Source organism: Suncus etruscus, chromosome 15 (genome assembly GCF_024139225.1).
Source record: "Suncus etruscus isolate mSunEtr1 chromosome 15, mSunEtr1.pri.cur, whole genome shotgun sequence".
Lineage (NCBI taxonomy): Eukaryota > Metazoa > Chordata > Mammalia > Eulipotyphla > Soricidae > Suncus > Suncus etruscus.
This window is the reverse complement of record NC_064862.1, coordinates 89059985-89074994: the sequence shown is the minus strand read 5'-3', so window position 1 is coordinate 89074994 and position 15010 is coordinate 89059985. Positions and strand designations below refer to the sequence as shown.

General features: G+C 53.6%; 1 protein-coding gene across 2 annotated transcripts; it reads right to left on the bottom strand.

The window, feature by feature from the left end:
* Positions 1 to 7446: 7446 nt before the first annotated feature.
* LOC126029657 (zinc finger protein 883-like) lies at positions 7447 to 12572 on the bottom strand. 2 transcript variants are annotated; one of them, XM_049787970.1, is made up of 4 exons: positions 12461 to 12572; positions 11687 to 11769; positions 9159 to 9773; positions 7447 to 8738 (listed from the first exon to the last, which is right to left on the bottom strand). In XM_049787970.1, the coding sequence occupies exons 1-4, from the start codon at positions 12564 to 12566 to the stop codon at positions 7836 to 7838; spliced, it is 1707 nt and encodes a 568-aa protein (XP_049643927.1). In that variant the 5' UTR covers positions 12567 to 12572; the 3' UTR covers positions 7447 to 7835. The 2 variants fall into 2 exon arrangements, with proteins under 2 accessions (XP_049643927.1, XP_049643926.1); XM_049787969.1 differs by having other exon boundaries at positions 7447 to 9773; positions 12461 to 12571.
* Between the last annotated feature and the right edge of the window lie 2438 nt (positions 12573 to 15010).

The following is a 15010-nucleotide window of genomic DNA, read 5'->3' as shown; positions in this document are numbered from 1 at the left end:
TTTTGCAGGGTTTAGGGCCCAAGAACCAATCCTCCCACACTTGAAGGCAGCCTGGGGTGCATGGGGTTAGTGGCAAGTCCGGGATGGGGTGCAACATTGCCTGATGCTAACATTCCTCATGGTTGAGCCAAGGGAACAGCTTAATATTCTGTGAAGGGCGTAGGAGCCATAGCACAAAGGGGAGGACACTGGTCTTGTTCACAGCCTACCTAGATTTGATTCCTGGCATCCCAGAGGGGTCCCCTGAGCACCATCAGGAATGATTCCTAGGCACAAGCCCTGAGCATCATTGGCTGTGGCCCCCAAAACAATAATAAAGCAAGTCTGGTGCCCTCGAGTCTAGATTTCCTCCAAGAACCTCCAAAAAATAAAAAATGGGCTGAAAGCCTGAGTTCTATCCCTGCAAGATCCCTTGAGCACTGAGTCGGGTCTCACAGCCCCCAGCATCATGGGGGTGGCTCTGATACCCATTAAATAAAAAGTGAGTCAGTATGAAGTCATTGGACAGCAGGGATGGCACTTGTGGCCAGCCAGACTTCAGTTCCCCAGCACCCCAAAGGGACCTTAGTACAGCTGGATGTGAACAATAAGAGAGAACATGTGTATTCGGGGAACGGAGAATTTAGGTCTGAGTAATTATTTTAGGGACCAACTTTTTGTTTTGGGGCCACACTCAAAAGCACTCAGGAGTTACTCCTGGCTCTGTGCTCAAAAATTGCTCCTGGCAGGCTTGGGGGACCATATGGGATGCTGGGATCAAACCCAGGTTTGACCCAGATTGTCAGCTTGCAATGCAAATGCCCTACCGCTGTGCTGTCACTCTGCCCCCAGGGACCAAGTTTAATAGAGGTTGTCCTAGTTGCCCATTTCCCATGCCCCCAGCAGGGCCAGTGTGTCCTCTTCTGAAGTCCTTTCCCCCTCTCTTTTTATTTTTGGGGAACCACACTTGAGAGTGACCCAGACACCCTAGAAACGGCCTCTGCTCTCCATCGCCCGCTGCTTCCAGTCCCACCTGGCTGGCTGCGTGCTTCTCTGTCCTGCTTAAAGGGGGCTTAGTTGTCATGGAAACATGTGTATGTGTGTGTGTGTGTGTGTGTGTGTGTGTGTGTGTGTTCCCAGGAGAGGAAGACTAGGCCAGGGGTGGGGGGGGGGCGTCGCTGTGGAAACGGGAGATTGTGTTCTCGCGAGACAACTTGTGCTTTGCACAGCGGCTTTGCATGCAAACACAGGCACTTACAGGGCCAAATCCCATCCCAAAATACCCAAAGGCATGGGGCTGGGACAGTTCAGGACTAATTTTAGCTCCTATATATTTTTTTTTTGGTATTTTTCTATACGGTCTATTTTTTGAAATTTTTTCTTTCATATGTATGTGGTGGTAATTTTAGCTTTCCCACAGCAAGAGTGAGCCAGAAATGCTGAGAGAGAGAGAGAGAGAGAGAGAGAGAGAGAGAGAGAGAGAGACAGAGACAGAGAGACAGAGAGACAGAGAGAGAGACAGAGAAACAGAGAGAGACAGAGAGACAGAGAGAGACAGAGAGACAGAGAGAGACAGAGAGACAGAGAGAACCAAGGGGGCTGGAGCTGCAGGAGCCCTGGAATCTGTTCCTGGCACCTCATGCATGATCCATGGAGACCATGAGGGAGCACCGAGCCAGGAGTCTGTCTATCTCTGAGTGGCTGGTGTGGCCAAGAATCCAAAGAAACAGATGTCAGGGCTGGGAGAAAACTCAGCTAGAAAGCATTTGTCTTGCATGAAAAGATCCCAAATGCAATCGCTGGGACAGAATGGCTCCTTCAGCACAGCCTGGTTTTCTTTTGTCTGTCTGTCTGTGTGTGTGTGTGTGTGTGTGTGTGTGTGTGTGTGTGTGTGTGTGTGTGTGTGTGTTTTGGCGGGGGGGTCACATCCGGCAGTGCGCAGGGCTGACTCCTGGCTCTCTGCTCAGGGATCACTTCTGGTGCAGCTTGGAGGCCTCTGTGTGGTGCCTGGGAACCAATCCAAGTCAGCTGCGTTCAATGCAAAAACCTTCCCTGCTGTCATCTCTCTTCGACTCCCAGCTCTGAGCCTGAAATGACCCTAAACACTGCCAGGTGTGGTGCCCCAAAGCCTCCTTCTTCCCCCATCGAACCCCCACAACAACGAATAAACATGCATGAGACGTGGGCTTGAGTCCCAGCAGTGCAAAGAAGGAAAAAAAGGATAAACGTTAATGCTGAGAACAGCACTAAATAGAAGCCAGAGCGATTGTACAGTGGGGAAGGCTCTTGCCTTGCACGTGGCCAACCTGGGTTTCATCCCTGGCAGAGTCAAGAGTAACCCCTGAGCACCACCATATGTGAGAGAGAGATAAGAAAGAGGGAAGGGAGAGAGAGAAAGAGAGAGAGAGAAAGAAAGAAAAAAGAAAGAAAGAAAGAAAGAAAGAAAGAAAGAAAGAAAGAAAGAAAGAAAGAAAGAAAGAAAGATAAGATCTCCCACCCTCATGACATAAATGATCCATGACTTCATTTTTTTTTTGGTTTTGGTTTTTTTTTTGGGGGGGCCACACTCGGTGTTGCTCAGGGGTTACTCCTGGCTGTCTGCTTAGAAATAGCTCCTGGCAGGCACGGGGACCATATGGGACACTGGGATTCCAGCCAACCACCTTTGGTCCTGGATCCGCTGCTTGCAAGGCAAACACTGCTGTGCTATTTCTCCGGGCCCCCCATGACTCCATGTTTCACAGAAAACCCAGAGGCCATGAGGGGTGAGGGGGGCACCTGGGTGAGGTCATATGGGGGCATTGCTGGGTTCCAGTTAGATTCAAAAAACCAGTGTTCTCCTTTATTTATTTTTTTTGGTTTTTGGGCCATACCAGTGGTGCTTAGGGGTTATTCCTGGCTCTGTGCTCCTGACAGGCACAGGGAACCACATGGGATGCTGGGGATCAAACCTGGGTCGGTCCTGGGTCAGTAGTGAACAAGGCAAACACCTTGCCTCTTTGCTATCATTCTAGCCCCACCAGTGTCTTTGAATCTTAGGGACCTAAGAGCTTTCTAAAAATTCCTTTTCATTTTGGGCCACACCCAGCTTTGCTCAGGACTTACTCCGGAGGGGTTTTTGGGAATGCCTGCAATGTAGGACTGAAATTCAAGCAAGGCCATGTAATTATTGCAAGCCACTGTATTATTGCATTGGTCCCAATAAACAAATTTTTTTTGTTTCTGATGTTTGGGCCAAACCTAGCATCACTCAGGGGTTCCCATTCCTAGCTCTGTGCACAGAAATCACTCCTGGCAGGCTTGGGGAACCCTATGGATGCTGGGGATTGAATGCACCTGGGCCAGCCGCATACAAGGCAAATACCCTACCTGTTATGCTATCCCTCTGGCCCCAAAACTATTCTTTTTGTTTTTGTGGGTTTTTTTGTTGTTGTTTTGGGGCCACACCCAGCAGCACTCAGGGGTTACTCCTGGCTCTGTGCTCAGAAATTGCTCCTAGCAGGCTCGGGGGACCATATGGGATGCTAGGAATTAAACCAGGTCCATCCTGGGTCAGCCTCATGCAAGGCAAATGCCCTATAGCTGTTCTATCATTCCGACTTGTTTATTTTGGGGCCACACCTTAGAGTACTACGGGTATACTTCTGGCTCTGCACTCACAAATCACTCAGTTGGTTCAGGGGACCCTATAGGGTACCAGGGATCAAAGTGGTCAACTGCGTGCAGGGCAAATGCCCTCCTGCTGTGCTATCCTTCCTGATCCCTGCGAAACTCTTCTTGCTTGTCCCTTAGTAAGAAAAGCTCAGCTAAAAGCTTTCAGAAGGCAGACACACCACTCCAGAGGCATTTTCAAAATGAATATATTTCCCAAAGCTTAGCAAGGTGGCAGGGCAAGGTTATCTAGACAAAGGGTAAACGCATCTTACCTAGGACGATAGAAAAATCTAGAAGAGAACATGGACAGGAAGCTCTTAATACAAAACCCAAAACAGTCCCAAATGCAACAAGCAGCTCACGGCTTCCCTGGGTGGGGTGTCTTGAGACGGTGAGAGGGTCCTTAGAAGGAAGACGAGACACCAGAGCGAGGCAGCACCAGAAAAGTTCGTCCCAGGATCCACTCCAACTCGGCGTGCAATGAAGGCGCGATTCTGCAAATCCCTGATGCAAACAGACCTAGCATTTTTTGGGGGGGAGGAAGAGACACCTTCCAAACAGGCATACACACACAGGCACAGCTCAAAGCTCCCCCTAAACTCATCAGTGAGTGCAAGAGATACAGCAGATGAGAACCCAGACGGAATCGAACTCTCACCCAGTCATCACCGCCACCCCATGATCTTGTGATGGAGACTGAATTCCAATCTAATGGGACAGACTCATGAGGCTGTAGAGGAGCAAGATGCCTGGGACCCTGGACCTAAGGAGTCAGGTGGGAATGATGGGTGTCCCCTAAAGAATTCGGTTGCCTTGAGACTATATGTATATGAACACGATACACTCTTGTTTTTGGGCCACACCTGGGGGGACTCAGGGGTTATACCTGGGTCTGCACTCAGAAATCGCTCCTGGCAGGCTTGGGAAACCATATGGGATGCTGGGGATCAAACCTGGGTTTGTCCCAGGTTGGCTGCATGCAAGGCAAATGCCCTATCGCTGTGCTATCACTCCAGCCTTACTATCCACTTCACAAAGACAGCCGTCTCTTGGACAAACTGAGTTCTAAGTCCCCTGGCTTGATCATGTCACCACGAACCCCCTCTTGGCCTGTTTCCCTTGTGCGGAGGGCCCCTCCCCTGCAGGGGTCTATGAACTTTTGGGAGTTTGCTCTTGGGGTTCAGGAGGGGTCAGACTTGGCCAGCTGTGTGGCTAGTTTTGAGTCACCATCTCTCTCGGTATGACCTGTAGGGGGGGCATGAAGTTGGGGGATTCCTGCTCTCCTCTCCTCTGTGGAATGTGGGGGGGCCTGCAGTGTGGCCTGACAGCCCCCCCCCATGAACATGCTCTGGGATCCAGCCTGCTTAAATACCAAAGGCTCCTCCATGCCTCAGTTTCTCCTTCCATCAGTGGGGATGGCAGCAGCTTAGGGCACAGTAGGTATCTGTAGAAGGTCCGTGTATTTTGTTTGGGGGCCACACCTGATGGTACTCTTGGCATACCGTTGCTCTGTACTCAGGGATCATTCCTAGCGCTGCCCAGGTGACCCTACAGGATGTCATAACTCAAACCCGATTTGGACATGTACAAGGCAAATACACTCCCCGTTGAACTACCTCTTTGGCCCTGGAAGTTAGTGTAAATGTGACTGTCCCTCATTAGTGGTCTGGGGGTGCCACTCTCCCCAGCTGTCATCTGTCCTGCCTTAAAGTCTGGAAGTTGAGGGGGGGTGAGGCAGAAAGGGCGCCTTGGTAGGGGGAAAATCAGCACCTCTGAGGTGCCCACTTGGCCCAGCTCCCATGAACACCTCACTTCCTGTTGTGGTTTCACTGTCCCTGGGACCTGAACTTGCGGTGACCTGGCATCAGTATGAATGGCAGGGCCGGACCACCGGGCAGGTTCCTGCTCCTACACTAGGGGAGCCTAGACCCGTGAGCCCCCAGCGGTACCTCACGTTCCTTCAGGCCAGGCCACCCATGGATTCAGCTTTCAGCATGGCTGGATCATGGGAAAGTCCCAGCGGAGCCGGTTGTAAATATGAGACTCCTGATTTGTCACCATGGTGCTTCCCAGCCTCAGGGGCTTCTGTCCTAGTGCCCTGAACTCCTGGTTTGAGGACCTGCTGTCCTGGCCAGAGACCCAGCTCTGTGTGTGGTCTAAACATTGGCCCGTGTTCCCCACTCTAGGCAGATCCTGGCTCTGTGTGCCAGCAGCTCGGGGTTTGAGTCGGTTTGCTTTCCTAAGTGCCTAGTCCGAGGTACACAGGGAGGCCCTGGATGTGGCATCTGTGCTTGCTCACTCCCCACCTGATCTTCCTTTGTGCCAAACTCGGGTCCAGGCTGGCCTGTGTGTGGCCAGGCACAAAGACAGTCCCATGTGCTTGTCCTTTAGTCAGGCCGGCAGGGTCCAGGTTCCTCTCTCGTCCCCTCTTCACCTTCCTGGGGGTAGCTGGCCCCTGCTAGTAGCAGCCACTGATGCTCCCCACCTGAACCTCCCCAAAGGCCAATGTCCTAGGTTGTGGCCGAGAGAGATGGGGGAGAGAGGTGATGACGCTAAAATAACAACACAACAGTGGCCGGAGTTATGTCAGAAACCAAAGCACTGCATTGCTCACCCTACACACCCACTAGAAGCCCATGTCTCAGCGAGGCCTTTTGGGGTAGGGAGATGTCGGCGGACGCCCCTGAAATCCACGGGACACGGGCAGGTTCGCCATGGAAACCACAAGTCATTTCCTGATGGCAGGCACCGACCATCTGTTGCTGGAACCGAATCTCATGAGCACGAAAATCACTCACTGTCTTGAAGTTTTTGTGACTTTAGACATCTTGCTGGTGGTGCTGGTGGTTGGGGGCAGACGGGAGCTTTTCTGGGACAAGCCCCTCCTTGGTAGAGAGAAACCCCAGTCCCAGAGACTCTAACTTAACACTTAGGAGCCCGTCCATGTCCCACGCCAAACCCTGACTCTGATCCCTTGGCCCCTCACCCCTCCTCTGCTGGACTCACAAACTACGCAACTAGCAAACACACACAGACAATCTGGAACCCCCCAAACCTCCCAGAAATCCACAAGAGCCAGTCCTGACTGAGCTCTCCCTGGTAGATCCCCCAGAGAAGCTACCACAGTGCTTCTTCACTCTTCAGTACTGCATCAGCCGCTCCCCACACCCTAGACAAAAGGGGTGGACATGAGCCCTCAACCCAGGAGGGGTCCATACCAGACATTTCTGGGACCCAGGACAAAGCCGTAGAGCAGAGTAGGGTTGGAGGCTGGGAAGCGCTTTTTTTTTTTTTGAGGGGACATCCTTTCTGGGGACTTTTCCCCAAAGTGCTCTCCCCCTTTCTTCCTAGCTGGGGAATACCAACTCCTCAACACAAAGCTACAAACATATTTTGGGGGGCTTTTACTCCTTTCCATGGGACCCCCAAGCACAGGACAGTGTCACCCACCCCGAGTATGTGGGTGACCTGCTACTGCTCCCCATGTCCCAGATATGGCCTGCGGGCCCAGGGGGTCAAGCTGTATGGGTCTACCTACAGGACCACCCTGCCCTGTAGGCCTCACATGGCGGGGACCCTCCCTGTGTCTCCAGAGAGCGGTCCTCCATGAGGGTACATGATCCAGGAAGCTCCCACTTCCTACATGTGGGATTCTCATGGAAAAAAAAAACACGGCAAAGACACACCCCCACGTCTGGGGGAGTCCCTATACCTGGGGGAAGTCCCTGCATTCTTCATCTTGACAGAAGCAGCATGGCCCAGCCACGCCTCCCAGAGAACAGAGCAGAGGCAAGCTGGGCCTACACCCGGGGAGAGGCTGGGTAGACCCTTTAGCTGGGAAGTCCCAGACCTGGTCGGATCCCGTGAGCCAGGAAGACAGATGGGAGACAGCTGCGGCCGCTGGGGGAGGCATGTGTCTGGGGGTGGGGGGGGAGACTGTCTCCCCACTGCCATGCATGCAATTCTCCCACGAGTGACGGCGAGACGCTGGTTCAGATGCTCCCACGTTGAGAACACTCAAAAGGGGAAAAAAGAAAAAGAAAAAGAAAAACAGGTCCGGGCAGGCCCTGCGTGCACAAGGCCACCGACAGTCCCTGTGGCTTCCCTGTGCCAGAGGAGCGCGATGGCATGAGACCCGGAGGGCCGGGCCACGAAGATAGTGGACCCCGAGTGACTTCCCTGACCCCCTCGGTCGGGCCCGTCTACACGCTGTGGGAACGCAGGTGCTTGATGAGGCAGGAGGAGGCGGTGAAGCCACGGCCACACTTGCGACACTCGTAGGGCCGCTCGCCCGTGTGCGTGCGCTTGTGGATGGTCACGTAGGAGGAGCAGGCGAAGGCCTTGCCGCACACGTTGCACTGGAAGGGCTTCTCGCCCGTGTGCGAGCGGAAGTGGTTGGTGATGTGCGAGGTGGAGGCGAAGGTCTTGCCGCACTTGTCGCACTTGTAGGGCTTCTCGCGGGTGTGCACCTTGAGATGCTCGCTCAGGCCCGACGACTTGATGAAGGCCATGCCGCACTCGGGGCAGGTGTGCGGCTTCTCGCCCGTGTGGATCCTCATGTGGTCGCCCAGGCCCGAGGCCTTGAGGAAGCCCTTGCCGCACTCCTGGCAGGAGAAGGGCCGCTCGCCCGTGTGGCTCCGCATGTGGCCCTCCAGGCCCGACGCCTTGGCGTAGGCCTTGCCGCACAAGGTGCAGGCAAAGGGCTTCTCCTCGGCGTGCGTCTTGGCGTGGACGGTCAGGGCGGCGGCGTCCAGGAACACCCGGCCGCAGTCGGGGCAGATGCAGGCCGGTGTGGCGGGCATGACGCCCGTCACCACGGCCGTGTCGAGGCTGTGGGTGCGCTTGTGGCCCAGGAAGCAGGAGGCCTTGGCGAAGGTCTTGCCGCACAGCTCGCACTCGTACTTCTTGCCGTTGTGCGAGCGCAGGTGCTTGGTGAGGCGCGTGGAGGCCGTGAAGGCCTTGCCGCACTTCTTGCACACGTAGGGCTTCTCGCCCGTGTGCGAGCGCTTGTGGATGGCCACGTAGGCGAAGGTGGTGAAGGTCTTCTCGCAGATGTTGCACTGGAAGGGCTTCTCGCCCGTGTGCGTGCGGAAGTGCTTGGTGAGGTTGGACGAGGAGTAGAAGGCCCGGCCGCACTTGTCGCACTTGTAGGGCTTGTCGCCCGTGTGGATCTTCATGTGCAGCGTCAGGCCCGACGACTTGACGAAGGCCTTGCCGCACACCTTGCACGTGTACGGCTTCTCGCCCGTGTGCACGTTCATGTGCTCAATGAGGCCGGACGACTTCACGTAGGCCTTGCCGCACTCCTTGCACTTGTACGGCTTCTCGCCCGTGTGCACCCGCAGGTGCTTGGTCAGCACCGACGACTGCGTGAAGGCCTTGCCGCACTCCTGGCACACGTACGGCTTCTCGCCCGTGTGCACCCGCTTGTGAATGCTCAGGTAGGAGGAGGTGGTGAAGGTCTTGCCGCACACGTTGCACTGGAAGGGCTTCTCGCCCGTGTGCGTGCGGAAGTGCGTGGTGAGCTTGGAGAAGGTGCTGAAAGCCCGCCAGCACTTGTCGCACTTGAAGATCTTTTCCGACTCCTCCACGTCGTCGTCGTCATCGTCGTCGTCCTCGTCTTCCTCCTCCCCAGCCACGGTGGTGGTACTGGCGGTGGCTATGGCGGTGGCCGCGGCGTCCCCCTGCCCACTCCCGTGCCGCTGGTCGGCCGCCAGGGTCGTGGGCTGGGCCAGGGAGGCCCCAAAACCGCCCGAGTCTGCGTGGGCCTGCAGGTGGATGGTCAGGTGTGCGGCGCAGCTGAAGTCGAGACCACACTCCTGGCAGCGGAAGGAGCCCGCGTGCATCTGCTCGTGAATTTTGAAGCAGGCAGCGTTGATGAAGAACAGGCCGCACTCCTTGCAGTAGAAGGGCTTCCCGTCAGCGGCAGGGGCCGGGGCCTTAGCCAGGTGGACGGTGTCCCGAATGGCGGTCTCTGGGGATGGTCTCCGCTTGGGGCTGGGGATGTCCTTTCTGCACTCCTCACCGTCATCTTCGTCGTCTTCTGAGGCCACGTCTCTGTGCGGTGGCTCCCCCGGGACTCCCCCGAAGTCCTTCCTGTACTGCGCACACTCGTAGACCTCCCACTCCTCGAGTTGCTCCTGGCAGATCAGACAAGAGAGAAGCTAACAGTCACCCAGAAATTTACTGGCCTTTGAGTGGACGCATTCATTCCCTTCCCTGACACTGCCAATAGGCTTGAAACAGAGCTAAAGAGTTGCGGATTGGAGAGATAGCATAGAGGTGGGGTGTTTGCCTTGCATGTACCGAACCCTGGATGAACCCAAGTTCAATTCCTGACATCCCATATGGTCCCTGAGCCTGCTAGGGGCAATTTCTAAGTGCAGAGCCAGTTGAGAGTGAGACGAAGGGAGAGAGAGAGGAGAGGGGGGAAAGAGGGAAAGAGAGAGAAAGAGAGAGGGAGAGAGGGGAAGAAGGGGAGAGAGGGAAAGAGAAGGGAGAGGGAGAGGGAGAGGGAGGGAGAGAGGGAGAGAGATGGAGAGGGAGAGAGATGGAGATGGAAAGAGAGAGAAAGAGAGAGAGAGAGAGGGAGAGAGAGAGAGAGAGGAGAGAGAATATTCCAGCCCTGGGCTCTCTCAAATCCGGGCACTTAGAGGAGTTCCTCCTGGCTCTGTGCTCAGTAATCACTCTTGGCAGGCTCAGGAGACCCTATGGGATGCTGGGGATCGAACCCAGGTTGGCCTTGTGCAAGGCAAACGCCCTCCCTGCCATGCTATCACTCTGGCCCTGAATGACACTCTACTGGAATCATGACTGGTCCCTGATCGGAAAAGATTCACGCACCACCTCCAGGAACTCATTCTTGGTCCAATAATACTTTGTTATTTATGTTGTGGTTTTTGGGCCACACTTGGTGATGCTCAGGGCTTATCCTTGGCTGTGCTCAGGAGTCACTCCTGGCGGTATTTAGGTGACCCTATGGGATGCCAGGGATTGAACCTTGGTTAGCTACGCGCAAGGCAAAGGCCCTCCCCACTTTGCTATCCCTCCAGCTCTGTCGCCAACATCTTGTTATTTCCTGGGGATCGAATCTGTGGGAGTGGTGTAGGCACATTACAAGCTGAATATCGAGGAACCCTTGACTCTCCCCTGAGACTATGTCCTCTCTTGGTCAACAGTATTTTTTTTTTTTAATTTTGTTTTTGGGCCACACCCAGCGGTGCTCAGAGGTTACTCCTGGCTGTCTGCTCAGAAATAGCTCCTGGCAGGCACGGGGGACCATATGGGACACCGGGATTCGAACCAACCACCTTTGGTCCTGGATCGGCTGCTTGCAAGGCAAACGCCGCTGTGCTATCTCTCCGGGCCCAGTCAACAGTATTTTTTGGGGGGTGGATGGGGGTGACTACCCACAGTAATGTTCAGGGATTACTCCTGGTTCTGTGCTCAGGAATCACTCCTGAAACCTGATGGGATGATGGGGACCCAAGCCGTGTTGTCTGTGTGCAAGGCAGAGTCCTCCCTGATGTATTCTTTCTTTTGTGGGGTCACAGCCGACGGGGTTACTCCTGGCTCTGTGCTCAGAAATCACTCCTGGCAGGCACGGGGGACCATATGGATGCCGGGATTAGAACCACCATCTGTCCTGGATCGGCTGTGTGCAAGGCAAATGCCATACCACTGTGCTAGCTCTCAGGGCCCCCTGATATATTTTTTTTTTTTTTGGTTTTTGGGCCACACCCGGTAACGCTCAGGGGTTACTCCTGGCTATGTGCTCAGAAGTTGCTCCTGGCTTGGGGGACCATATGGGACACCGGGGGATCGAACCGCGGTCCGTCCAAGGCTAGCGCAGGCAAGGCAGGCACCTTACCTTTAGCGCCACCGCCCGGCCCCAGCCCTGATATATTCTTGATCTGGCCAAAGGGGGAGTGAAGTTTATCTGATGGTCACCTCTTGTTGTGAAGGCGCCATGTTTTGTGTGGAAAAAAAAAATCTCATAACCGTCTCAAGGTGGATTAAAAGGAACAGTGGTGCGGAGACTTCCCATTTTTACCGTTTTGATCCGAATGGCTGCTTCCTTCTCGGCGTTAAAGGGCTCAAGTTCGGAGTCTTTGTTTGGCAGCTGGAGGTCCCATTCTAGAAGAGGAGGTGTGTACAGGTGAGAATAGGAAAGACAAAACAGAGCCCATTGAGATTAAAAGAACTTATAATAATCAGCCAAGTTCATCTGCACTGTTCTCCCGACAAATTCATGTTCAACAACAATCCAATGACTGAGTCATAAATTTAGGGCCATGGAGATGGGACCACTGGTGGGGCATTTGCCTTGTCTACGGCTGACCCAGTTCACCCCACAGGGTCCCCTGTGCCTGCCTGGAGTGATCTCTGAGTAAGAAGTATCCTGAGCACTGCTGGGTATGCGCCCAAAACAAATTAAAGACAAAATTGTACACTTTCTTTTTTAAAAAGTCTGTGTTTTTGTTTTGTTTTGGACCACATCTGGTGGTGCTCAGGGGTTGCTCCTGGCTCTGTGCTCAGGAATTACTCCTGGCAGTATTCAGGGGACCATTGTATATAGAATGCCAGGAATAGAACCCAGATCTGCAGCATGTAAGGCAAATGCCCTAACCGTTATACTAGCACTCCAGCCCCCAAGTGTTATTTTTTTGGCCATGCCTGGAGGTGCTTAGGGGATATCTGTGGGGGTGCCGGAATGGAACCTAGGTTGGCTGTGTACAAGGCAAGTGCCCTGTCTGTTGTACTATCTCTCATTTAAGATATCATAGACAATTCTGTGATTCTTGGAGTAAATCTGGAATTCACTGACCTTGGAGCACGCCCCTCTCCACCGTCCTCAGGCCTTCCTGCTCCAGCCAGGAGATCATGCTGGGCTTATACATGTTGAAAACCCTGCATAAACACAAGAGCTGCATTAGTGACACAGTGCCAGGGAGGGTAAAAGATTTCCTAGTACCGCAATGCATCCTCCTTCCAGAAGCAGAAGGAAAAGACTGTTTAAAAGCAGGTCAGCTTCTACCCCATCTGCATGCCTGTTGGGAAGACATTTTTCTGATCCCCAAGATGCTGGCTGTTCATTTAGAAAACTATTTCCTTTGGGGAGCCAGAGCAATAGCACAGCGTGTGGGCGTTGCCTTGCACACAACCGATCCAGGACAGATTGGTGGTTCGAATTCCAGCATTCATATGGTCCCCTGTGCCGGCCAGGAGCGATTTTTGAGCCAGGAGTAACCTCTGAGCCCCACTGGCTGTGACCCCCAAAAGAAAGAATACATCAGGGAGGACATTTGCCTTGCACACAGGTTGTACAAGGTAAGCACCCTCCCCACTGTGCTATCACTCCAGCCCTAAGACGCCTGTTTAGACTCGAAGACACAGTTACTGGCCACACACACAGAGGCACACACACATTCAAAAGGAATGAAAGACTAATTCTCCCACGGGAGTTGCAGACTCAGCTGTCGTCCATCTGGGGTAACATTCCCTTCATCTGCAGCTGAATTCTGAAACCACAGTCTAACACTTTTGTCCAGAATTCCTCCGTGTGTGTGTGTGTGTGTGTGTGTGTGTGTGTGTGTGTGCGCGCGCGCGTGCGCTCCAGCTGCAAACCCCCAGACATGTTCACAGACCCAGGAAATTGTGGGGGCACACAGGAGGGCCAGGTGTCACTGGAGCAGCAAAAGTGAACGCCTCAGTCTTGGGCCTGTTGTTTCCAAGAGGACCCAAGAAGGGGGCCTGGTAGGGACTGGGCCTCCAGATCTATTGCTGCCCACACAGAACCCACCTACCCACACTAGCCCCACCCATACAATAACCACACCCATTTGTAACTGTCCCCACCCACCAAATTTGGCATCACCCACCTTGCATCTGTCCCCGCCCACCAAATAACCCTACTTGTAAGTGGCCACTCCCACTAACCATGCCCACTCAGCAGCCCCATCCACATGTATCGGGCTCTGCCCAGGCAATCAAGCCCTACCCCACTCCCTTCTTCCCTGTGCTTGGGATGCAGGAGAGTGTGAAGGGCCCTGCGAGTGGGCCCAATGGCTGCAGTCTCAGGACTGGGGCTAAGGCAGTGCTTCTCAAATAGTGGGGCGCACCTCCCAGGGAGGCGCGTTTGACCTCGTCAAACATGGTCATAACTAGCTAAGCCCCGTGTTTATGTCTCTGTATGTCTCTGGACCTGAGAGTTGCTGTGTCCTGCTTCAAACAACGTTTTGAAAAGCTATGCATTGCAAAACGTGCTCATTGGAGCCATTAATCCAGACATCACCTCTGGATTAAAAAAATCAGCTCAAATTATTTTATAATATATTTTTGTTTTGCAGGTTAAAGTTTTTTTTTGTTTGTTTGTTTTTGGGTCACACCCGGCGGTACTCAGGGGTTACTCCTGGCTGTCTGCTCAGAAATAGCTCCTGGCAGGCACGGGGGACCATATGGGACACCGGGATTCGAACCAACCACCTTTGGTCCTGGATCGGCTGCTTGCAAGGCAAACACCGCTGTACTATCTCTCCGGAACCTAAAGTTGTTTTTTTTTTTTTTAATGATACTATTTACAGTGGCAAAAAATGTTTTCTTCTTCCGGGGGGGGGGGGGCATGACAAAATAATTGAGAAGCACTGGGCTAAGGAGAGGCCGTGGGACACGATGCTCTCCTGTGGGACTGAAGGTTGATCAGGTCCCTGCACTTCCTCCCCTGCTGACCCAGAATCCATTGAGGGCAAGAGGAGCCTGTGTCTCCCAGAGATGGGCATCCTGGGGACCTGCCAGGTCAATCATTAATCACTAAAAAAAAAGTCAAATATTTACTTAGTCAGGCACTAACAGTTGGTGCAAATGACAAATCAGATCTTTCCATGCCAAAGAACAAAGCAATTTTTGGGGGGCCACACCCAGCAGTGCTCAGAGGTTACTCCTGGCTCTGTGTTCAGAAATCGTTCCTGGCAGGCTCGGGGGACCATATGGGAAGCTGGGGATTGAACCTGGGTCCATTCTAGGAGGGCCATGTGCAAGGCAAATGCTCTACAGCTGTGCTATCACTCCAGCCCCACATTTGGAAATGGGTACAGGGAAAGCCTGATGCAAGCTAGATGCAAGTAGGGGCTTCTCCTCCTCTTTCTATTTCTGGGTCACAACCAGTGGTGCCAGGAATGGAACCCTACTTTGCTGTGTGCAAGGGAAAAGCACCTTTGCCCCAGTGTTCTCTCTCCTGCCCCCGTTCTCTTTCCAGGAATTCAGTTCAATGGCCTGGAAACTGTTCAATGAAACAAATAAACAATTCGCTCCTCCTCCTCATTCTGGGATCTTGGTCCAGGCTATGTCTCTCCTGGGGAACCAAGTCACCCCGCCCGCA